Source organism: Salminus brasiliensis, chromosome 2 (assembly GCF_030463535.1).
Source record: "Salminus brasiliensis chromosome 2, fSalBra1.hap2, whole genome shotgun sequence".
NCBI classification, from domain to species: domain Eukaryota; kingdom Metazoa; phylum Chordata; class Actinopteri; order Characiformes; family Bryconidae; genus Salminus; species Salminus brasiliensis.
Genome location: NC_132879.1, coordinates 51,156,720 through 51,182,871, shown reverse-complemented (window position 1 = coordinate 51,182,871; position 26,152 = coordinate 51,156,720). Strand labels below are relative to the sequence as shown.

General features: G+C 42.7%; 1 protein-coding gene across 1 annotated transcript in view; it reads left to right on the top strand.

The window, feature by feature from the left end:
* The first annotated feature begins 1,661 nt into the window (after positions 1–1,661).
* arhgef39 (Rho guanine nucleotide exchange factor (GEF) 39) overlaps positions 1,662–26,152 on the top strand; it is a 51,227-nt gene continuing 26,736 nt past the window's right edge. Inside the window, exons 1-4 of the mRNA XM_072673962.1 lie at positions 1,662–1,811; positions 6,417–6,511; positions 10,931–11,051; positions 16,844–16,962. Of these exons, the coding sequence (XP_072530063.1) occupies positions 1,662–1,811; positions 6,417–6,511; positions 10,931–11,051; positions 16,844–16,962 (485 nt within the window). The remainder of the gene's footprint in view (positions 1,812–6,416; positions 6,512–10,930; positions 11,052–16,843; positions 16,963–26,152) is intronic.

Here is a 26,152-nt window from a genome sequence, read left to right as displayed (position 1 = left end):
GTCCAGACAGTGGGGTGACTGACACTGCTCACGCAACTCCGTGCCCACTAAATGCGGACAAACAACAGATTGTTATGGCACGCCGTTAATCCACTCTTTCTATCAGTCAAGCTGCCGGTGTAAACTGTTAATGGGCGCTTTGCTGGCAGTCGTCTTGCGCGGCTCTTAAGAGAAGAGGGAGAGGGAGAGGGAGAGAGAGAGAGAGAGAGAGAGCCTCCCCCCTGCTTTGGTGGCACTGATCGAGGTGGCTTGTTTACAGTGTGTTAGAGAGCAGCTGACGCCAGCCTCCCTGGGGACAGCACAAGGGTTAATTGCTGTTAAAGTGGTGGTCTCGTCCCTCTCTCTGGCCCTGATGCTCCATTAGAGCTGACACTAATGAGGCAGTGCAGGGAGGACACCCTAGAGCTGGGGGACCACAGTGCAAGCAGGAGGGAGAGAGGGAGGAAGGGAGGGAGGGAGAGAGGGAGAGAGAAACTGATGGAAGAACTGTGCTTAGCACAGAGAAAGAGCATGCGAACACTGGGTCATAGATCAAGAGTGTGCCATAGCTTGTGTGTGTGTGTGTGTGTGTGTGTGTGTGTGTTCAGTGTGTGCATAGCTGTTTTGCCTTAATTGGAGGCTCAGGCTGAGCTTATGGCCTACATATGTTTTGTTTATCACTAATTCAGTGGGGGGCAATCTAGCAGGTTGTCATGTGCATGGTGTTCTCAAAGGTGGGTTCATATAGTTTCTCACCTCCTTAATACACTATAATTTATGACTGTTGTTGTTGTGTTTCCAGCTGTATGTCTCTAAAAATACATAATTATAAGTCATTAACAAATAAAATGCTTAGGAGATCTGAGAGAATCCGTAATCCTGTGATGTCTGGAATGATGGCTGATGCTCCATCCAGTACTTCTGGGATGAGGTGCAGTGGTGATCATCCAACATGCTGACCTCACTAACCCTTTTGTTTTCCATTTAAGAATTATTCATATAAATAATTAGAAATCATTAACCAAGATTACTAGAATTATTAATTAATTTACTCCAAATTAGCCTGTTATAGGAAAACAGCAGATTCTCTTTCACACAAACAAGACTTGCTACTTACCCCAGTAGTAGATGAGTTGGCTATCCGCCATGTGCTTCTTTAGTTTATAACAGGATATGCTAGGCTAATGTTGCTAACAAACAATGGACTTGGACTGTCACCAATCTCATCTTGGTAAATATATGCCAAAATCTTCTTTAAGCTACTTTAAGTTGCTCCTATTATAAATGCACACACACAGCATGTCTCTCTGGAGCTGATAAACATACTGCCATCATACGAAATGCCAGCTGTGAGCTAAAGAGGTATAAAGCTCCTAGAATTGAGCTGTGGAGCAGTGGAGCTGTGTTCTCTGGAATGATAGTTGGTGCTCCATCCAATACCTTTGGGATGAGGTGCGGTGATCGTTCAACATCCCGATCTCAATGACCTTGTTATTGCTGAATGCTATGAAATCCTCACAGCAATTAGAAATGTAAAAAAGGTAAATGATGAGCTGTTCCTTTAATTTGTGTCCGTCTTGAAAATGTTCTTAAACCCTATAACCCAAAACGTTTTTCTTTTTCCTGATTAATGAAGGTAACCACCAGCTCTGGAAAGGAAAGGCGCCCCCACCTGGTCAGTCATGAGTTTTGCCCCAAGCCCATGTGTCCCTACCGGCACACGCAATGTCCAGGAGCAGCGGGAGCGCTGGGAGAAGAAGAGAAAGCGTGCGGGCCGCGAACTGGTGCAGACTGAACAGAAGTACTGTGAGCAGCTGGACTTGATCACTACAGTGAGTTTCAGCGTGGTTGTGTCTTGCGTACTGTAGCGTTTACACAAAAGGACTGATGCATATGGAATTATATGGAATTATTATTATTATTATTGGTATTTATATATAATATATATACAAATATTTTGGGGGGGTAGTTGTGTGTGGGCTGAAACCCCAAAACTCCATAAACAAGCAAACATGTACTAGGTATATTTTGGGTATTTTCCTTGTTACCCAAAAACCTTCTAACTGGCAACTTTACAAAAGAAGGAAAAGCCATTAAAGCCTTCAATTGAGAGATTTTATTCCAAGCCACTTTGGAGCGTTTCTGTTTGTCCGTTCATCAGGAAATCTGACACAATATAAAGAACAATTGACAAATTCACATTATGCCATCATGCCTTCACCAATCACCATAACACTAGCACCTCTTGTTAAGGTTAAGAAAAATTGATTATCTTAATCTACAGTGGCACCTGTCAAGAGGTAGGATCTACTAGGCAGCAAATTAACAGTCACTTGTTGAAGGTGATGGCTCAGCAACTGGGTCAGAGCATCTCCAAAACATCAGGCAGGTCTTGTGGGCTTTTTATGATATGCAGGGGTTCCAAGAAAGGACAACCGATGAACGATGCCTAAGGCTCATTGATGCAATCCATGGAGGCCCCACCTCACAACTTGCAGGACTTAATGTTATACGTCTTGTTACTAGATTCCACATGACACCTTTAGAGGTCTTATGGAGTCTGTGCCTTGACTAGGCAGGTCTGTTGTGGTGTCACAATGGGGGGACCTACTTAATATTAGACTGGTGGTGTTAATATTATGGCTGATTGGTGTACACTTATGTGCAAATGTGTTAAATAATGTAAAACCATATCTGTGGGCAATAAGTGCTCTTGCTTGTGGGAAAACACTAATAGTGTTAGAATAGACGCAAAAAACAGTAATGCAGTAAAAATGAATGCAAAAAAAACAAACAGATTTTTTATTTTGTTTCTAGTTTTCAGAAAAGTATTGATATCCTTTGGGGTATAAAGGTTCCTTTTTCAGTTTTCCTCTCAGTGCCCTCAGCTAACACATGAATTTGTTCAAATCCTCCAGCGTCAGCAGCTCACTTGTTCTAACTTAATGAAGCATTGATTACACAAGCCAGGTATTGGATAGTAACTACAAATAATCCTGGGCTTCCTTAAGAAGAGGTTTGGGAATGGTTAAACAAACACATTGAGCTTGTTTACATCTTGTATTAGCAAGAGTTCTATGTCTGGATCTTATCTGGATGCACCATGGCCAGGTTCCATTTACACTTTTCACTCAAATGCGCTGAGAAGTGCATCAACACGTACACACACTTTTGTAATGTCTGTAAACGTGGTCCTTCACCTGTTACTACCAGTGTATTTGACCCTGTCAAATATGGCGGAAGAGAAAGCAGTGTTGCAGTTGCTGAGGTTTGCTGTTAGAGGCAGGCATCCAGACCAAATGTGATACTCAAGAAACCGTAAAAACTAATTAACAGATGTTAAAAAAAAAAGAAAAAGGTGTTGGGTTTGTTTGGGTGTCTAGGTTAAATTTAGATGATATTACTGATGTTAAGAGGCATTTTGAAGTATTTTGAAAATGTTAAATACATAACATAATACATAAAAGTACTCAAGAAAATGCTTAAAAAATAAAGGTGCTACAAATGGTTTGCATTGATGGATGCCATCAAAGAACCACTTCTGGTTCCATAAAGAACCAAATTATGGAACCCAAAGTGGTTCTTCTATGGCATTGCCCAAAGAACCTTTTGTAGCATATTTATTTTTTAGTGTGTAGACAATGTGGTCATGTATTAGTTTGACAGTGCAATAGATCAGTGTTTTCTGAACCCGTCCGACATCAGCTAGTGTTGTTACAGCTGTGCCATCTTCCTAGTCACATCCTGAACATCACGTCTATGGCAACGTTTTCAGATTAAGGAACTGGTGCTTTGAAGTAGTGGACTGTAAAATGTTACATATTTGCATGCAAGTCACCCATTTCCAGTTCTTTTAAAATATCAAATCACTGTCTAGCTTAGATTTTTTGCAAAAATCTAAAAAAAAAAAAAGGAGCCATGGCCATTCATCAAGAAGCAGCATAGCAGCCAAAGCAGACATAAATACAGAACCAAGCTAAAGCCCATTTTCTAACTACAAAGATTTTCTTGCAGTGTTCAAACAGCACGTCTCCATCACCTGATCTCTCACACAGACTCAATCCCCAGTTTTTACCACAAAGTCTACCGTTTCGTATCTACCATAGTTTTTATTATAATAATACTAATAATAATTATTATTATTATTATTATTACTATGCATACCCAGCTGTTTCTAAATTACCCATACACCCCTGAACAGGCAGGTAAACCTTTTCCAAATGTGTCTCAGAATATTGAATATTGAAAAGGTAAACCCAATCGTTAGCTGACAACAACCATGCACAGGTTAGAAAGCTGTGTTCTGCTCGTCCACACGCAACCACTGTAAATAAGGTTCATCTCAAAAATCTCCACCCTTGAGATTCTTTTCAAAAACCTCTGTTCTAGTGACCTAAATCAATGTATTTGTGTGGATAGGAGGCCAAAATACAGAGAAAAGGCTAGATGTAGTCTCTGTTGCTGCTGGAGATGGAGAGAAAAAACAGAAAATTTGATCATGGTCTATTCACAGCGCATCCTAAATCAGAGTGTACTATCAGAATCACTACTATCAGAGTGTGTCAGAATTTAGTTTGTATTTTTTCTAAGAGAGAAAAAAAGGCTGCCCAGATTAAGGTCACACAGATTTAATAATATTATCAAGAATGCCGGCAATAAAACTCCAGTGATTGTACTGTATATGGCTTTTTCTATACTGTAATATAGTAAAGGCTGCAGCTCAAATCGGAGGTCAGTTGTTTTAGTTATCAGAATTTTATATTGATTTCTTCCTCTTATTTGAGCCTTTACCGAGACTGCATGTCATTCAACACCTGAACATGACAACACAACCATTGCATAGTGCATCAAACCCTAATCTCAAGAAGAGGAAGACAGACCTGGAGTGGTCCAGCAGACTTAAGACACTGTCACTATGATCAGAGGATCGTCAGTGAGAATCCCGGTCATGCTGCTTGCCATCGGCAGCCGAGGGCCTGAAAGACCACTATTGGCCATGCTCTCTCCAGGGTGGGTAGATGGCGCTCTCTCCTCGTAACTATCGTCTGCAGGCTGGTGCTTCCCTCTAGACGCATTGGTTGCCCGGTGAAATTGCATCGGCGGCAGTTAAAAAATGAGCAGCTTGACTCTGCACATATCGGAGGAAGCGTGTGTTGGTCCGCCCCCACTAGTGGCGAGGGCATCGCATGCGATGGGGGGTGGAGTACAGATGGGTTGGATAATTTGCGGCCCAAATTGGGGTGAAATGGGTGAAAAATCTGAGAAAATAGAAAGTAATAAAAATAGAAAGAAAAACAATAGAAAGTGTGAATCACATCATAACATTCACCATATGGACAAAAGTATTGGGACACCTGTTCATTCATTGTCCTCCTCCACAACCCATCCCAAAAGTATTGGGGTACCATTATTCTGGAGTACCATTATTCCACAGTTCCACTGCTCCACAGCGCAATGCTGGGGGGCTTCATGCCCCTCAAACCACGCCTGGCATTAGGCTGCATGGTTCCAATAGGTTCATGTCTATCAGCTCCAGAGAGTCCTATTCTATTGGCAGTACTTTACAGGGACTAGACAAACTGTATGTGTGTATGTGCGCATTTGCACATCTTTGTCAGCAATGGGTGCAACTGAATACAGCTGAAAGCATTTATTAGAAGGGGTGTCCACAAACATTTGGACATATAGAGCATCATTCAGGCTGTAAAGTGTTCATTGCGAAAGAAACGAACGTGTGTGTGTGTGTGTGTGTGTTTCACAGTGGCTACTTGTTAGTCTAATTGGGCCATATGAGAGACACACTCTCCTCAGACTGAAAGTCTTCCCGAAGTTTCCATTTTACTCTTGAGCAATCCTGGCCTCCATCACACCGCTTCCACTCTGCGCTTTATTACTCACTGAAGGCCTTAAGCGCATTCAATTTGCTCAGCTCATTTTATTACTAAATGACCTAAGAGCACTGCAGCTGTTTCTGTATTTGGAGTCACATTGTGTGGTCTAACCCGTCATGTTGCCTCTCTCTGGCTGAGGCTCACCCACACACAAAGAAGCGCTGTGCGTCATAATGATCAGCGGTTGAACCTAGAGAGCGAACGCTGTGAACCACCGGGTTATTCTTATTGTTTTGCCACGTCCTACGTTCGGTAAGTGGCTGGTTATTAAAACCCACACACTTTTTTCTCTTTTTTTTTTTTTTGTTATGAGAATCTGCATATTCTCCTTCATGTTTTCTTCTGCCCTGAGGTCGTGTGGAATTAGCTGTGCGCCTAACCTGTTAAAAGTAATTGAGATGCCACTGATGTAAAAATGCCTTCCTCTCTGTCTCAAGGGTGCGTCGTGCGTAAGGTGACACTCTGCAAGATGGAGAGTTACGAACGAGTGGCGGCGAAAGATTTAATTTTCTCCTCTATCCTTCCTTCCCTCCCTCTCTTCTCTAGTACTTTGTGGAGATTCTGAAGGCCAAAGGAACCCTGAGGCAGGACATTAGAGAGAGCATCTTCAGTTCAATTAAATCCATTCATTTAGTAAACCAGTAAGTATCCTTTCAATAATTAACTGGATATTGCTGCTCTGGGGAGGGAAAGGCGGCGTCTGTGATACCGCTTAAATAGGACGAGAGGGTTGGGAGTATTAATTGGGGTCTGACACAAGAATGAACTTTGAGAACTTGGTGGCTGCCTGGTGGGTCTTATCTTGTTCTTCTCTCAAGTGGGATCAGGAATCAATGAGGGTCCTGCATTTAGGCTTATGGCTGCACTACTTTCTCCGAAGAGCACCGCTATTCCTGCTATCGCCGCCACTTTCTTCCTTTTAATGACGGGCACTCATCTCTTCTGATTAGAGCAGGTTTGGGTAAATGCTGATGTTCTGAATGGAGGCGCATGCATTTTTAATGGCCCCTTCCTTAACCCTCCTGTAGCAGGTTTCTAGGCTTCAGAAAACAGCTTGTTTGGTACGAGCCGTGCTCTTTTTAATAGGGCGGGCAGCTTTCAGTACTAATTTATGAAGGCCAGTTGTGACTCTTGTGCAGGCCTTCTGGATTCCCTGCTTGAGGGAGCTTTGCTTCATGACAGCCGACACAAACAAAAAGGCAAGGGTAGAGCGAAATGAGCGGGCGAAGATGAAATAACGCAACAGGAGGGAGAGGGGGAAAAAAAACACAGGCTTGAAGTCCAGTCTCAGCATTGATCTTCCAGCGTGGGTAGAACAAACTAACACCAAATTAACTCAACAAGTGTCAAGAAGTCCAATGCCGTTAACGGTGGATTTTCTTCGAGTGCTCCGTACAGGCCGAGCCGTGACGTTCAGCTCTCTCGGCACATCAGGCCTTTTTGATTTACTTGGTTTAGCGCATCTGAAAGCAAGACGCAAGCAAACCGAATCCCTCTCCTAATGTCCGATAGCCAGAGAACAAATAAGCCTCCAGGTTGTGTTTGTTATTTTCATTTTTTTTGTTTTGTTTTTATTTATTACGAAAAAAAAAAACAACAACCTTTTATGAAGACCTTCGAGGCTGCACTGATGGGATTCCCACTGCTGGATTCCTGACCGGCATTTGATATTTAACAATGTGATCGATGTCTGTGTATTTGCGTTACATGTTTGGACAGACTTTTTTTTCTTTGTCCACGGTAGCAATCCACTAACGGGATTTCATCAGCGCCCTGCCCAAATTGGCACCAGATCTAACGTGATTGGAAGGTTCGGTGCTGCATACTGACTGCGTACATTTCCAGCCTTCCGAGCAACGGGTGAAGAGGAGGCAGTGACAGCCTGCGAGGGCTTCATCCCGGCCTTGTTGATTGAGAATTATATTTACAGTCTGAATAATGAATCACTAGGGGTCCCCGAGGCTCCCATCAGTGCCAGACTGACGGGCCACTCCAGCTGCAGTGGCTGAATGAAGATGGAGGGCTGAATTTCAGAGCCTGATGTATTGGATAAATTGGTACTCAGTTACCATATATCATCATTAGAATCGGTTATTGAATCGCCGGGTGAGCCGTAATGGCAGCCTCTCAATTTAGATCCCTGAACAGACAGTACTGGTTGACTGATTAAAATGAATAGAGTGCTCCAATACTCCTAACCCTCAGTTATTAGGTAGCCTTTTTAGATGTGTGTGCTCACCGTTTGCTTTTTCCTTCTTGAATTACAGCAAAATAAAAACAACAACAACCTGAATAGGGTGCGATTTTCTAGTTACGTACTAAAGTGATATTCAGTACGACTGCCCATTTTCAGTGAACCACCTTTCAGCTAATCAGATGCATTTGGGAGTAAGACTGCTTAGTGCTTTTATGATAGTGGGTCTTGGGGGACTGATTGCAGCAAAGTTCACCTTATTGTAATGTCTTAATAATAAAGGTGCCATGTAGGGTTCTTTGGCCTACGAGAAGAATGTTTGGTTCCATAATGAAAAAAAAAGCTTCACTTGATGTAAAGGTTTTTCACCTATTTAAACTCGAACCCTGAACTTAGTTTTGATACTAATTATTTAGTGTAACTGTTCAAAATGACTATAAATGATTCAGTAACTGCTGTAAATGATTTAATAACTGCTATAAATAATTAAGTAAGGACTATAGATGATTCAGTAATGACTGTAAATGATTCATTAACTGCTATAAATGATTCAGTAACTGCTATGAATGATTCAGTAATGACAAAAAAATTCAGTAACTGCTATGAATGATTCAGTAATTACTAAATTCAGTAACTGCTATAAATTATTTATTAACGACTATACATAATTCAGCAACTGCTATGAATAAATAATGACTACATTATACAGTAACAAGTATAAATGATTCGGTATGGACTAAATTCAGTAACTGTTTTAAATGATTCAGTAATGACTAAATGGTTCAGTAACTTCTATTAAAGAGTAACGATTAAATAATTCAGTAACTGCTATAAATGATTCATTAATGGCTATAAATAATTTAGTAACTGCTATAAATGATTAAGTAACTACAATAGGTGATTCAGCCATGAATATTAATCATTCAGTAACTGCTGTAAATGATTTGGTAAGTGCTATGAAAATAATATTACTTTAAAGTGTAGATGTATGGGCCACACATACAAGCCTTTAGGGATGAAAGGTTTTCTTTTTATTAATAAAATAATTCTTTGTGGAACCAAAAGTGACTCTCCTATGGCAAAGCTCCAAAAACCTTTTATTGCACCTTTATTTTGAGTGTATTGTTAGTGGAAATGATGTCTGCAGTGGCCTCCCAGGTAAAAAAGAAATATGATCATAACAAATGCACAATAAAACCCACAACCCTGCTGTCTGTCTGCTAAGTTGAGGCTAAAAGTGTTTCTCCGCAAATAACGAGATTCAAGATTTTGATGTTTCCTGAGTTTTGTTTGTAGATGTTTCTACACTTCTGATACTCCTGGGCAGGCGAGGATTTAATAAATTCCCGATTTGCTAAACGTTGCCGAACAAAATAAACAAAAGGGAAGGGGAAAAAAACCTGATATACTGATCCACCGGTGCCATTCATCATTGTTATAGCTGTTTATCCAATGAGGGGATCAGGCGACGGTAGGAGCATTCCAATTATCCCAGCCTGCACTCTAACAAACCATGATAACCAACTTGAAAGTGCTGTCACTTTGTTGAGTAAGTAGCACAAAATCAAAAACACATTTGAAAGATAAATATGCCGAACGAGTGCCTCTGTTATTTTTATTTTTTCCCCCTCCCTTTTAATGAGAGTAAATGCGGTGTGGAAATAGATCAAATAATATCCCATAAGAAGGAAGTCGGTCCTTGTCACCAGTGGAGGGGAGGAAAGGCATGCTGCTCTCTGCACTGATTGGGCTTCTAAAATGTGCCGTTTTCTCCTCTGTGGCTTTCTCTTTGCCTGTGTTTGCATTGTGCTAACTACCCAGCGACAATAATTAGTATTCCTCTGTTCCAGCTCTCCGCAAATGAAGCCTCATAGGCCCCCATTGTTTAGCGGAGTCTGTGCCCACCCCAGATGTCACAACTGCTAAGAATTAGTGTGGATTAAAGTGACGCAGGAGGAATGCTAATGTTATCTTTGTCGTCTTCCTGACGGCCAGAGAATTTAATTGCCCTAAAAAAAAGAGCATAAAAAATGTAATTCGTAATTTCATATTTATTATAATAGCCTCTGGCTGTGAGAAGAGGGGGGGGGATCGGAAACACTGTTTTTCCCGCCCTTTGCCCTTGTTAGAACTCTCTCGGCTGCTCCAGCATCTCCTGATTACGAACAGAGGCTACCTTGGCTTGCAACTTCATTAAAATCTATTTAAATCAACTTCAACCGCAAAGTGCTCCTTCTTCCAGCATGTAAGAATGTTAAGTCTCAGGGAACATCATTAGAGAAAGTGTGTGTCTCTGTGTGTATGTATGTGTGTGTGCGTGTGCAGGCGCTACCTTTCTCCAAGTTTGGATAATAAGCTACCTCACAAGTGTCAACACCCTCACCCTTGAATTCCGTCCGTGTTGCTGTAATGTGCGTGACAGCCAGGGCGTCTGTGCCTGCATTCCACTTCAGCATGTTTTGTTCCCCGGATTTGCAGTGAGCTCGCTCACTGTGGAAAGTGCCACGCTGCTGCCCTTGGGCGCTAGCCCCACTGCCTTGGTCTCAGACAACTGTCACCCCACAGGGAAAGGCCTTAGATGACACCACACAGAGCAAATGGCAACCGCTTACGTTTGCGGGAACACCTCTACCTCTGAACTTTAGCCTCTCATTATTTTCCGCAAAGCGCCTCTATTCCCGAAATAGCGCCACTGTTACCGTTTCATAATGGATTGGGAGGAGGTGTGAAGCTGCCATGGCGGAGCTATATTTACCAACAACATTTATGTGCCCCTGTGTGAAGAATGTTCCTCACTTTGTTGGCGTACAAGCTGGATCTTCTTTTTTTATGTGTTGAACTAAAGAGGTCTTTGTGCTCCAACTAGGACACTATTGGCTCATTTGGAAGAGGGGAACTTTGGTCTTGGCTTTGAACAGTTCTGCCCTCACCTCCATTTCTACACTACCTACGTTGACAACATCCAGACTGCAAAGAAGGTTCTGACGGTAAGTTGGGGGTTAGGGACTTTGTGGTCTTTAAAGGTGAGTTGACCTACATTGTACAACAACTGCTGTGGGGTGGGTGTTTGGGGGCGAACCTATTAGTCTATAGCTCAGTGAGTATGCCAGCACTCAGAATCTTTGTCAGTTGTGTGTGTTTACTATGTCCCAATTCAGAGGTATAGCCACAGTGAGTGATGCAGTGAAAGTAGTACTAGCTAGCTTACTTTTCTAGTCTTTGGTTGCATTGAAAGCCATTAAAAATGATAGAAGCAGAAGCAAAATGAGATGATAAGGATGCCAGGGACCGCTAACACTGTCCTGAAACACTGGACTGGTGCCAATCAAGGCGTAATTTAGTGGAGCATGTATTGGCTATTTGAATCCCCATCCAGTTCAGAGTCTTTGTTTAGCCCACCGTGTTCAGAGCACCATTTAGTGTCCTCAAGGTGCCATTATGAACATTATTCCCAGCCGGCAGCAGTAAGGACGTTTTCAGAAGGTTAAAAGTAAAAGAGTTAGGGTCTGCGGTGCGGAGATGTTTACAGTGGAACATGAAAACAGACCATAATGTACCCACGCATGGATATAATTTTAACGTTGGCTACTTTAGAAGACCGGCACGACACGATCACACCATTTCAAGGAAGCGAAAGAAATGATGGTAATCTGAATTGACTACAGAACAGTTGAGTTGTGAAAAACACTGATTATCCTCTACATGTAGAGCGGCCTCTGCCAGGGAGTTTGATATATTAGGCAGCTTGTGATCAGCCACTTCTTGAAGGAAACATGGGCAGGCAAGTACCTCAGCCACTTTGACAAGAACCCAACTGTGATAACTAGACAACTGGTCAGAACTTCTCCAAAACATCGGGTAGGTCTTGTGGGCTGTTCCCGGTATGCAGTGGTCAGTACCTACCAAAAGTGGTTCAGGAAAGGATAATCGCTAAACTGGTGACATGGACATCTCAGTGCCAGACAGGACACCTTCAGGGGTCTTGTGGAGTCCATGCCTCGATATGCCAGATCTGTTGTGGCAGTAAATGGGGGACCTCCTCTAAAATTAGGCAGGTGGTATTAATGTCATGGTTGGTCATGTATCTCCAAAATGAACGTAGCTTTTTTTTATGTCATCTGTCAGTGACTGAGCTCGATGTGCTTGCGTAGTGAATGCTGGGTACTGTAGTACAAGAACACAAAAAGCAGACCGCTCGGCTGTAGTTTTTGGCTGGAATTCCCCTTTAAACTGAGCTTGGTGATCTTCCCTCGTGCAGCTTTGAGGCTAAATTCTGTCCATCAACCATACCTACTCTGAGTTAGCATACGTTTTTGTCTTTGATTGGGAACCTGGATAGAGGTCATCTCCTTGCGGTCATGCCTGTCAGTAAGAATTCATGAATATGTATTCATTATAGATCTATGGTAATGCAGAGGGATTAACGGTGTATCATGCTCCAGCTCTAATTAGTCGAAACCTATTAAGCTATTGTGTTCTGTGACACTTTTTTTTCCTTCCCTTTTCTCATCCTCATATTGTACAACATTTTTGTGTAAGTTTTGAGGGTTGAAGAAAAGAGGAGTCATTGTTGGGTCAGTAACTCAAAGATCGCCACTCAAAATGATTGACGTTTGGAGCAGTTAAAAAAAATGGAGTCACCTACCTGATTAAGGCTAGTGGATGACACCCTGTGCAAACAGATCTCTCTCCGGCAAAGCCCAGCGGTACCATTAAGTCCAGCACTCCCGTCTCATTAGGCCTGACTTAAGTGGGCAGCCTCCGTCAATTGGCCCCAAAAAAGTGCAATAGGGAATCTCTGTCTCTCTCTGTGCTAATTAGCTCCTCCTTCAGCAAGGCACCTGTACCCCCGTGTACGGATGACTGATTCCTTGTTAGACCAAATCAGGTAGTGGTTAAAGAATTATCACCATGCTATGCTAATGCTAAATTTCAACATCCACCACGAACGGATGAGCAGCGCTCCAAATAGGCCCGGAATCAAATTAAACGTGTTATACCGGGAGTGGGCGGGTGCTTTGGACTGAATGTATGTTAGTAAGAGGGATGTTCAGAGTGTTCTCCTCAACTATCGGCTCCTCCACAGCGTGCCCTGCCGTGGAGCCGAGGCGTTGCTAACATCTGCTCTTATTTATCTGTGGGAAGCCTGGAGCTTCGCTGATATTAATGTCTTAATTAAGAGGAGGGATATGTCTGCGCCAAATTGACTGATTCTCATTGATTCGGGACTGAGCTGTGTAAGTTAGCATTGATTCCCCCGCCAGGCCTACATGGCAGTAATTGCAGGAACACAGAGCGGCATGTTTGCCCTGACGCGTGACTCAGACACAGGCAATCTGTCCCTCTGGATCTCCACCGTGTCACCGCCTGCCTGCCTGCCTGCCTGGCTGGCTTGCGTCTGGTGAGGAAGTAAAGGCTCTCTTGCAGAGGCAAGGAGCAGTGCTTATTTGTATTAAAAGCGGGAGCTTATTAGCGGTTAGGTGGGTTATTAATTCATTTATTCAGGGGCCTGAGAGTAGCCTCAGCGCCGTCTTCCTGACAACTGCTCAGCTGAAGATTAAAATAGCTGTATTCTGTTCCTGACTTTCTAATGGCCTGTTTATGCTACCTGTCGATAAGTTTTGAAGACTCCTTTAAGTGCTGAATACTGTCAGGTTCTTGCAGCGTTTAGTGATGAATGATAAGGACAGTTTGGGCCTATATAGGGGCAGTGGTGGCTCAGCGGTTAGAGCGTGGGGTTATCGATAACAGGGTTGTGGGTACGATTCCCGGGCTTGGCAAAGCTGCCACTGTTGGGCCCTTGAGCAAGGCCCTTTACCCTCTCTGCTCCCCGGGCGCTGGAGTTGGCTGCCCACCGCTCTGGGTGTGTGTGTGTACTCACTGCCCCTAGCTCACTAGTGTGTGTGTGAGTGTGTGTTCACTACCACAGATGGGTTAAATGCGGAGGACCCATTTCGCTGTACAGTGCACACTTTACCTTTACCTTTTATTGCAAAGTCAGTTGTCAACATTAAAGGGCCCAAATTGTGGAAAACCAAATTGCCCTCCCGTTTTTAAAAGAAAGGAGAGTTAGTTGAAGTATGGGGGCACTGTTACAATTTTGAGATGTACCCTGTACTCCAAGGTCCATATATAGCAACTAAACAACTCTTTTAATCAATAGTATTTGGGATGTCACAGAAATGAATTCATTTGCATATCATAGCAGTTTCTATAAGCAGCATTTTAGCTTGGACTTGGCGCCATGCTTAATGCCATACGTGGACTAAAGGAGTATGAAGCCCCCAGCGTTGAGCTGTGGAGCAGTGGACTTTCCTGTGTTTTCTGGAAAGATGGTGTTTCAGCCAGTATGTTGAGGATGAGGTAAGGTGGTGATCATCCAACATCCTGGTCTCACTAAAGCTTTCGTAATTGAATGCAGTCAAATCCTCACAGCAATGTTCCAAGATCTAATAGAAGACCTTCTTCCCTGGGCAGTAGAGACAGTTACTCCAGCAAAAGCAGGATAATGTGCATCAAAAAAATTGGGGGGGATTTTGTTGAATGGCTAAGGTAGACCAGAAAAGGCATAGAATTGTTAGTAGCCTCTATTTTAATAAATGTTAAGTTTGTAATATTAGATTAGTACTAATATTGTACAGCACAAAAGTCTTGATTTAATCACAAAACCTCCTTAATCTGTAAGGTAGTATCAATATGGCCAAAAACATTAACCTCCTCCAGTCCAAATCAAACATTCATCACACAACATGGCCAGTATGCCTGTGATTTAGTGTCTGTCGGCCTCTCAGAGGGAGACCCCAGCTGCCTCGGCCATAAAAGCCAGCCGAGCAGGTGTGCATGGTCAACTCGGCACCTATTACGCTGCACAGGACGCGTGCCATTTGAAGATGATGGTCCATTTAGTATGCTGTATGTATATCGTGGAGGAAGGTATAAACAAACACAACCCGGGTCTAAATCAAACTCTGCAGACCACAGACACGGGTTTGAACTTTGGTGGATAGAAAGGTGGCGATGCCCTGCCTACTGATGCATGCTGACAGATGAGCGTACATGCATATTTAATGATAGAAGCAGACGTGCTCGGCCCACCTGCCACCTTAAGTGATGTTAGGATGATGTTGAACATGTTTCTCACACACTAACAGCTCCACCTAAAGTGTCTCAAGGAAACTGATGTGGTTTAACCCCTTAAACAGCCTATAGCCCGCCGGCAGGCCGAATGTTTTATTACAAACTCTTATTACCAAAGAATAGCCTTACCAGTTTGTACAGAAGACCCTGTAGTTACTGAGTAATACATCTTGGTGTGTAATAAGCCTTTCTGCGTTGAAAGGTTAATGTAGTGCTGGGTGATATGACCCCAAATTAGTGTTATGAGTGTGCTGGAGTTGCCTGGTTGGCCTGGTGTTTGAGGTTTCCTCCAATGCGCAATAAATATTGAGTCCAGTGAGGTAGTATAGTTATTAGTGCAAAATGCTTCTCATATTGTCTGGGGTAAATGGTTGGTGAATGTGAGTGTGTGTGAGTGTGTGTGAGTTTGCGTGCATGGAACAGAAAAACCATCAGTTCAGTCTCTGGAGTTGAGAAGTCTGATGGCTTGGGGGAAGAAGCTGTTGCAGAGTCTGGTCGTGTTGGACTGGATGCTGCGGTACCTTCTTCCTGATGGCAGGAGGGAGAACAGACTGTGTGAAGGGTGGGTGGAGTCATCCACAATGCTGGTTGCTTTGCGGATGCAGCGGGCAGTGTAAATGTCCATGACGGAGGGTAGAGAGACTCCAATGATCCTCTCAGCTGTCCTTACATATCTTTAGTGACGTATTTACTCGTATTTGTTCACTTGTTATATTTTATTATAAACCAGGAGAAAAATGGCAATTACATAATAATAGCTGTTATGTTAGGCTAAACAGAGTCATATACTGTTCATAACATAAAAATGACAAACAAAGAAAAATGGCCAAAAAACACAAATAGGTGAGGAAATCAAGCACAACCGCAGTCACTTGTTTAAACTCTGTGGAGCTGAGATACTCTCAGGCTGTCTGGGGCCAAATTCATAAAACTAATAAAGGAATTTTTCTGAGCGTTTTCTCTTATGGCCAATTCTAAGAACAATTGGTATTCTCAAAAAATATGATCTTAAATAAACTTAAACTTTATGATAGCCTTGCAGTTGTGTGTTTCTACAGTCATAGAAATCTACGTCAGATTGATTATGTGATTTTCTTTCTTAAGAACGGTGGATAAATAAAGTCCATTCTTTTAGTACTCTTTGTGTCCGCAGGGAAAAAATTGGCTGTGCTCTCTTTAGGTGCTTGTTTCGTTCCGCTCATCAGTCTTAAAGTGATGTTGGCCGGCACAGGCATCTGTTAGCTGGTGTGTTGGAGCTGAGGACCCGGTGTTGGCTATTGCGTGATGATGCATCAAAAAAAAAAAAAAAAAAAGTGGTGTCTGGATTTGCATGGAGACTTAGTCTCCTCAAGCCTCCTCATGTCGGGAGCATTGCTAGTGCCGAGGGAGCTACATACGGGTGGGTTAATTGGCAGATTCGAATTGGGAGAAAAAAAAAATAATCTGACAAATAAATTATTTTTTCAAATTCTCAGAAAAATGTGAATATTTTGGTGTAAAAATGATCTAAAAATTATATTTAATAACGAAATTTAAATACTGTGCTTAAGGGTGGTCTTAAGAACAAGTATTCGGGTATTTGGAAAAGTATGAAATGCTGTTCAGGCTGATCGCATTTTATTTATTTTTTAATTTTTTTTAGGTGCAGCTGAAGAAAAACAAAGCGTTCAGAAGGTTTAAGAAGCTTCAGGAGTCTCGGCCCGAGTTCCACAACCTGAAACTGGAGGAGCTGCTTCCTCTTCCTCTAGAGCGCATTCAGCAGTGAGTTTGCTTCCTCATACACACGAGGAAAAGGTTGTGCTCTCAGCTTCCAGTGCTTGAAAGCTTCCAGATACCACACACACGCACACACACATTCCCCTGCTAGTGAGAAACTGTGATTCTTCTAGCTGTAGGTCTGCGGGACATGTTTTACTGAGACCGGCTCTGAAAGTTTTGACTCATCAGTTGTCAGAGTAACTCAGGCATTGAATTCCGTATTACGGGCAAATGAAATGGATTGTTCGCTGGCGTCGTTTTAGTGCATTTAAACCATCTGCTTTTGCGGCGAGATTACGGCCGTTCGACAGCTCCTACAAGATGGCTCCACTGATATGCAGTCATTTTTTGAAGCGAACGTAATGCATTTTGGTTATGCATCAGTGTCTTCTGACACTGGCCAGTCTGCTTCCTTTGATGTGACAAAAGTCTTCTTGTTTGCTGTCAAATCACTCTGCAACGCTCCCTTTCCCTCATCTGACTACGTGCGTTCGGAGGGAAATTTTTTGGGGGAATCATCGGGACTCACTTGTAGCAGTGCAGAAAGCTGTCACCACCGGGGTTACGCTTTCCATGCTTGAGTTCTCCCTTTCTGTTCGGTTGCTTTGGTGGAGTCGCCCCAGCACCACGTAAGGAGGGGTGGCTTTCTGGTGACAGACGTAATTATTGTTTGATGTCATGCTCACGCCAGCCTCTAGACTGTCCAAGAACTGTCAAAATCCCTTTTGTTAAGCAGCCGATTTTGTTGGCTGTAATTTCACGCGGTCGTGCTCTCAGCCGTTAATTAGTGTAACAGGGTGCGAAATGGGCTGAAACATGCTTAAGAACCAGTGAAAATGATGTGACATTGCTTTATCAAGCTGCTCAAGTCGATCTTAATTAGGCTTTCATGTCACTCCTACTTTGTAAGACGTAGTCGCGAACATGAGAGAAGCAGACATGATGTCAGTGTTGCAATGGAGATAATTCTATCTTTACATTTCTTCTCTAACTTCTGTAACAGTGTGTCTTCCCTGTCTGGTAGCGTGCTATATGGGCACTTCCTCTACCTTGGCACATCCATCTGTTGTACTGCGGTGCACCTATGTAGAAAACCTATGTGAAATTCTCCTGTTCTGAGAACTAGCTGTCCTTCTGTCGTGTGAAATGAATCGTGGAGTTTGGAATTGAGACTTTTTTGGTATTGTTGTTGTAGTAATGTTGTACGGCTAACCACAGCAGACGTAGGCTGCCTTCTGTATAAATACCCATTACCTTGGTGCTTGGGTTTTTTTTCCCTCCCCCTCTATACGCAGATATCCCCTAATTTCCTTCAGAATTGCAGTGCCCTGTCCCCTCAATCAGCACGTTCAACGGTACTTCTGCATCGGGCCGCCTCCTCTCAGGCCCGGATCGCTGTGGTTCCCATTGCCACCCCATTGATTCTGCCTCGCTCCTCTGGCAGGCTGAGGACACACCGGGGACACATAATTGTATGATGATCTTAAGTGGTGTAGCAGAAGGGCTCCATTCTTGGTGAGTGCAGATAATCAGGAGGCTCACCTCCAGCGGCGACTCAGGAGGAAATTGTTGTCACTTATCAGCTCGGAGGATGATGGAGAGCCACGGTGGACGCACCTGGAGTGCGCGGCTACTTAAGACGTGGCACAGGATGTCGGCGAGGAAGTAAAATCATTACTTACATTAATTGGCATCCGTTAAAGCAAAAGGAAAGGCGCCCTGTCTAGTTCTTAATGCATCTATACTAGGGCTGTCATTATCGATTATGTTGGAAATCGTTCAATCATTTTGACATTTCATTTGTTTTTAAAAGGACAAATTCTTGTTAGATCTAATTGAGAAATAACAAACCAAGTATAACCTATAGAGGATTCCAAATTAACTAAGAAGTCTAAGTAGAACGGCTTCTTTACATTCAGTCAAATTCACTTCAAATCCATTCAGATTTATTTACAAAACGCTTTTCAGAACCACGGACCATGTGTATAAGAATGGACTGGACGACAGCGGCTGAATCCAAAATGTCTCTGATGCCCTCTGATGGCTGGCTGCAGTACAACTTTTAATCCCGCCCAATTCTGTATAAGTAAACGGAGCAGAAAGGAAACTTTTCCCAGCCAATTCTGCCCCTCTCGCTAAAATCACTCCCAGGGGGTCTCTTCAGTTAGGGTTAGTTGGTGATATTTAAAGGGGTGTGGCAAAGAGGTGGTGGACAGCTAATTCTGACTGTCTGATATCGTGACCCTGCAGGTATTTCAAAACAATAAATGATATATGGGTGTTCTTACAAACTGGACGTGCATTTGATCGAGCCGTCATTGTGTGGTAATTGCTTTTTCCGTTTCTAATTAAGATCAGTGTGCTGTGCTCGCTCTCATTATAGGGACAGACGAAGGGCTTGCCACTAAGAAATGGAGGAGGGGTTCGGCAGTCACACAACCTCACCTCCCATCTCTTCTGTGCAAGTAAGAAGATGATGGCAGCTTCCATTTCAGCCATCTTTTGGCTTCAAACGTTGCGATGGGAGTGACCGGGGACATACTGTCCACTCTTATATACTGTCTATGATGTTACACAAAGCAGCTTTACTGAGATCCAGGTCCAAGCCTCTTTTGAGAAAGTCAGTGGCGACAGTGGCAGGAAACTGTATAAGAGCTAGAGGAAGAAACCTTGAGATCACTTGGATTGTTGGTCGTAATGCAGACCTTCTCGTCCATCATCAGTAGAGAACCAAAATTTTGGGGTAAACAATCCCAGAGGAGTGAAGGCTCAATGGTTTTGGAATGACATGTCCAACAAGCTCCAACACGTGTGACGGTCAGGTGTTCACATATTCAATCATCATGTACGCTAAATGGACAAAAGTATTTGGACACATGCTCATTCATTGTTTCTTCCGAAATCAAGGGTTTTAAAAAATAGTTTATCCTGATTTTGTTGGAGTAACAGTCTCTACGGTCCAGGAAAGAAGGCTTTCTGGAGCATTTTGGAGCATTGCTGTGAGGATTTGATTGCATTCAGCAACAAGATCATTAGTGAGGTCAGGATGTTAGATGATCACCACCCCACCTCATCCCCAACTAATCTCAAACTATTGGATGGAGCACCATCCACAGTTCCAGATTCCTGCAGATTCATCTCTCTCTCCTTTATACCAAGCCCCCCCAAGGTATAACAAGGCTGTATTATGCATGTTTCTGTGTATTCCTGATTCCTTCTCCAACATGAATGTAGGTAAGCATCCATCAAGAACTTGACCCTCCTTTTGTGAAGCGAGGCTTGCGGCTCTGTGTGGGTCACCAGGTCACGGCTACGTCTCTTTCTTACCCAGAAAAAGCAGGGGACACCTTGTGCTAATGGAGACGAAGACCATTATGTAGACGCTGACCCGAGGCCGTTCCGTGGCCCTGTTCATACACTGGTGTTAACTTCTGGAGGTCAGAAGGTTTTCTCCTGGTTTGTCTCCATTTAAAGTCCAGTTGAAAAGCTGCTGATTGAACTCATTTAAAGGCATCTGCTCAGTGTTTAATAATGCTTGCCTTATCATTGGGGCGTTGTTGCAGTGCAGACCCTGAATAGCTTTTACACTTTGATATGCGACAGCCAGCGCACACAACGAGACGGATAACAGCCTGGAATGTCTTCAGATGCGTTACCTGACGAGACCTGAGGTGACCTCGACCGTCCGCTTCCTTTGATGTCTGCAGATCAGGGAGTTCTTTCAGACTGATTAAGCTTAAGACATAGAAAAGCATAGCGCTACAATGAACTGTACTGGAATCTTCAGACTCATTAAAGAGCTTTATATTTCATGCATTCGCTCTCACCACTGCTATTGATTCCCTAAATATAACATTACCTTCATATCATCGACCTTGATATGCTGACCTCAGGTAGCGATTGCTTCTCATAATGATTGCTGCTTGAGAGGGAGGCAGGATTTATTAACATTCTTTGAAGCAGTCAAACGATCCACTTATTATCCTCCCATTTCTTGCTGTTTTTCTTGTGATTTCCTTGAAAACTGAAGGGAGAGGCAGATAGGTGTGTTTTCTTTTGTTTTACAGAGATGGTTCTTAGCAGATTGAGTTAATGGAAAAAAAAAACACTGCTGAAGCTTTCGGTGTACTCACTCTATAAAAAAAATCAGCCTGGTCGCAAGAGGAATTCGTACATATGTGACTAAAAGACCTTTTCAGGATTCGTACAATGTGTACTAAATAGTTCGACCCTTAAACAAAGAATGTTACAAAGCAACCAGTGAAATTGTATATCCTGAACCTAAACCTGAACTTAATCCATTACACCTAAAGCTAATTCTAACCTAAACTTAATCTCTTACACCTCACTCTTAACCTACTACACCTATAGCTAATTCTAACCTTAACCTAAACTTAATCTTACACCTCAACCTAAGTCTAAACGTAATCTACTACACCTAAACCTAATTCTAACCTTTACCTAACCTAAACTTAATCTACTAAACCTAATTCTAACCTAAACTTAATCTCTTACACCTCAGTCTTAACTTAACCTACTACACCCAAAGCTAATTCTAACCTTAACCTAAACTTAATCTACTACACCTTAAGCTAATTCTAACCTAAACTTAATCTCTTACACCTCACTCTTAACCTAGTACACCTATAGCTAATTCTAACCTTAACCCAAACTTAATCTTACACCTCAACCTAAGTCTAAACGTAATCTACTACACCTAAACCTAATTCTAACCTTTACCTAACCTATACTTAATCTACTACACCTAAACCTAATTCTAACCTCAATGTAAAGATAACCTTCTATACCTAAACCTAATTCTAACCTCAATCTAAAGATAACCTTCTATACCTAAACCTAATTCTAACCTTTACCTAACCTAAACTTAATCTCTTATACCTCAGTCTAAACCTAACCTACTACACCTAAACATAATTCTAACCTCAATGTAAAGATAACCTTCTATACCTAAACATAATTCTAACCTAAGCTTAACATAGACACCTAAACATAATTTTAACCTCAACCAAACCTAAACCTAACCATGACCTATACTTAAACCGAAACCTAAAGATAACCTTCTATACCTAAATCTAATTCTAACCTAAACTTGACATAACCAACACCTCAATCTAAACCTAAACTTAACCTAACGTACACCTCCACCTAAACTTAACCATAACCTATTAAAGGTAATTCTAACCTTAACCATAATCCACACCTAACCTATTACCCCTAAACCTAATTCTAACCTAGACTTAACCTAACCCTTACTCTGAACTTTTTTTTCTCCTTAATGTAGTTTAGTCAAACATTTTGCTAACTCTCATGTATTTAGTTCTACATCTTTATCTTTTTTTTGCTTTTGTTTTTTTTGTTTTTTATGTAGTGGAATTTCATTGGCCCAACAGTCTAACTGCATGCGTTAAAGTCCTGTCAGCGCAACAGGACCCCCCCCCCCACATTGTGACCAGGGTAGCTGTAACCTACAAATGGGAATAAACAGTTAACATATAAAGGGTTTTTAAAAAAGGCTTTTCTCAAGATTTTTTGGTTTCTTTAGTCCTTTTTTTTTTTATAAAGAGAGGTTACAGAGGCCATCCATACTAAGCGCAGAGAGAGAGTGAGCGAGCGAGACAAACTAGGCCACACAATTCCCGTCCGAAAGAAAGTACAAGCTGTCCGTTTTAAGTCGGACAATGCACATGCTGTTTTCCTTTCCGATTCCCGTCTAATTGCCGTAGTTGGGCGAGCGCAGTCGCGAGGCTGCCGTTGTCTTTCGCTGCCTCAAAGTGTATTGCTCATACTCGGGAAGCTATTAAAACGGAGTAATTATGCAACCGCCTATGCCGTGCTCAATAACCCATGCAGGAGCCTGACAGTTTCTGTTGTCCCTTAATTAGGAATTTTAATCCTTAATGCGCGTATTTAAAGGAAAATAATTAGACAGATATTTCCTCTCTCTTCTTCTGCGCTGACGTGTGTGTAAGTACAGAATGACCCACGTCTGCTGGGGGCATGATGGGTGGTGTGAAATGGTGGTGGTGGTGGGGGCTGTGGGGAGAAGAAGATGAGGGGGAATAAAAACATGAAGCTCATTTCATCTGCATATTACAAAGGCATTAGTGTGGTGGGGCGTCTGTGTTGGTAACTAGGCCAGCCGTGCTTTCTAACACGGCGTGCCTCTTCATTAGAATATCTGAACTGTTATAAATATGGCTCAGATTATGTTATTGTCTCGTTATCTTCTCTTTGCTTTGGTGCTAATGAGTGGGACAGGGTGGCTAAACGAGCAAGTTCCATCGACATTATTTGGAATGTGCTTTAATAATGCTCATTAGGCCGTTCCCTTTTTTGTTATGCTGCTTCTTTAATTAGATTTCCCTTGCCCAGATCCCCCCTCCACACCCCCACCACCCCTCCCTTCCTTCCCTCCCAACCCTAATAAGGGCATTCGTGGCTGATAATGCCTGTAATGTGTTTGTTACTACAACATGAGACAAGAAGAAAAAGAAGTGAGATTATTTCTCTTTTTTAAGTGCCTCTTAATAGACGGAGGCTTAATTGGGTCTTGTTTGGTTTTCCTTTGATTCCTAATGAGTAATACAGGATTTTTCCTTCTCCCTGCTACCCTCCCCCCCACCTTTTGCATTCAGTAGGACTTGCCTGTTCTGTTACGGTTCATTTAGACGGTTTGTAGGCCTGCAGAAGGCTTTGTTCTGTGTTCTGTCAGCTTAATAATCTTACTGTAAAGGGATCATGGCACCAAAATTGTTCCATGACTCAATGTGAACTTGGAGAGCTAAGAAAAGGCCATCTGGTGACATGCAGGCACTTTTTCTCAAGCCTGTACTTGTCATCCTACCCGACAGCATCACTCTTCCCATCCCATGTCTGCTGCCATAGTCAGTATGAAGTCTGAATGTGGGCTGTGGCTTTGCTTTTTTTTTTGTGTGTGTGTGTGTGTGTCTCTCTTAAAAGCCACTATGGCACCTGTGTGTCTGCCGAGGCCATCTCAGACTGCAAATGGAGGAGGACTGGCCCTGTCTCCATCTGATGAAGAGAGCGCGAGGGAGAGAGAAGAGGAGAGAGAGAGAGAGAGAAAGAGAGAGACACTCGCAGCGGAAATCAATGTCAGTTGTCAATGCACTCCAAGGTCACAGTGCCCCCCCTGAATGGATAGATTAAGAGAGTTACCGCTTAGCAAAACTACTTTTCAGATGGCAGCAGAGGTCTTCTCCTGGCAGGTGACCTCCTGTCCTCCTCTCTAGTGGACCACGGCTCGCTGTCACAAGGCGTCACATCCCGTATTGGCTTTTCAGCAATATGAGGAAAGGACCGTCTTTGCCTAGGCCATAAATTCAGATCAGTCCGTGTTTGGGTGTACCTCAGGTCACACCTCAAAGCCCCATTAACTTTATTGTCTGTGTTTGAAAAATACAAAAATACTATTGAACCCTGAGAGTACACCTAGTGTACATGAGCAAGGCTCATCCTGCACTGTATCCTATCCAGATCCAATTTAAAGGGCCCTAGTAGTGAGTGTGAATGTTGTTCAAAAACTCAAAAAGCTGCCGTGAGTTGGTTTTGTACTGGTAAGACAATCCTGGAGACATATTTCCAGTGCCTTGCTTCTAGCATAGCCCTTTAATGGCCCAACAAAATCAGCAGCATTACAAAAATAACCATCAACTGCAGCTAATCCTCCTAGTGTTTCGCCTGTGCGGCTGTAGTGGCTAATGTTAGCGTGACGTCATTCTCATGCTTAGGACAAATAGCTGGTGGTAAAGATATAGTTTATCCAGAAAACTGATATGATGTTCACCCCTGTCAATGCCAACCACTCACATTTGTAAATGACCTTCTCAGGCTGCTAAAACCTATAACAATACAAACAACAAACATAACAATAATCAATTAACTTTAACTCCATTGAACTAGTGGAACCGGTTGGCAATTTTCAACACTATAAGCTAGCTAGCTAGCCAGGTTCAATTGCCTTTAAATACATACAACAGTAGTACAACCCTTGGAAAACAAAACATCATAGTGTTTGGGTATTAACTGGGTTTGTCTACACGAGAACGCAAAGACTGCCCTATAAAGCTTGCATGAGCATGACAGCCCAGCAGGGGCACTAACTTCTCACAAGACTTTATGTCAAATTCATCAAGAAGCTGCATAACAACCAAAACCGACCTAAATACAATGTCAAGCTGAAGCATGTTCTCCAACAACAACAACGTTTTGTCTCAGTGTAAAGAAAACGTAAACTCATTAGTCACCACTAATTTAAAGCCGTATTATGGAATATTGGTATTTCTTGCTCCTCTCCCTCTCAGTGGTGGTGGTGGTGGTGTTTTTATTATTTCCCCCTTCTCCAAATGTGGTCCCGCCAGTTAACACACCCGTTCTAACTCCCCCTAGCACTAGCAATGTGCCCGATACTAGAAGGTACTGATGAACACAAAGGCAGCCTGTGCTCTGAGGAAACTGCCGGGTCCCCAGCCAACATTAGTGATGAGGGGAGAGAGAGTCATGTACCCACTCTGAGAGAGCACCGCCAATTGTACCCTCTCGGATTCCTGACGCTGATGGCAAAGCAACATGGCTCGGGATTCAAACTCGTGACCCCTGGGCCACAGTGCCGGCCTCAAGCTGTTATTTTATATTTGTGTAAACGAGTGTCCAAAGAAAACGACAAAGAAACGGCTGGGTTTTTAAAAATCTAACAAAGGACTTGGTACATCTGACCAAAAAGGTGTCTCGCTAGAAAATATTCAGGTGGCTGAGCTTGTTTCCCAGCAGCCGGAATGTACAGCAGTTACATGTGGAACATACTGATCCTAGATTTCTCTGCAGGTAGCATTTCTGGTTCATCTCAGTTGTGAGATGTTTTACAAGTTCTTAACAGATGTCACTCGCATCTGTGTTTTTGTTTTTACTCTCTTATGGTTTATTTATTTATTTATTTATTTATTATTCTTTTTTTTTAAGTCTTTTTGAGATTCTAGTCAAGATGCAGGGGAATTCATGAGGAATGCGGCAAATCTGTGTGAGAAGCACATGTGCAGAGTGCATCATCACATATTAATACCTCAATAAATTAGTGTGCACAATGTGGGATTTTGCTCCGCTGGCTGTTAAAGTGGAAAGCTTTGCACTGCTATCCTCCAGTCACTGTTGTGAATAA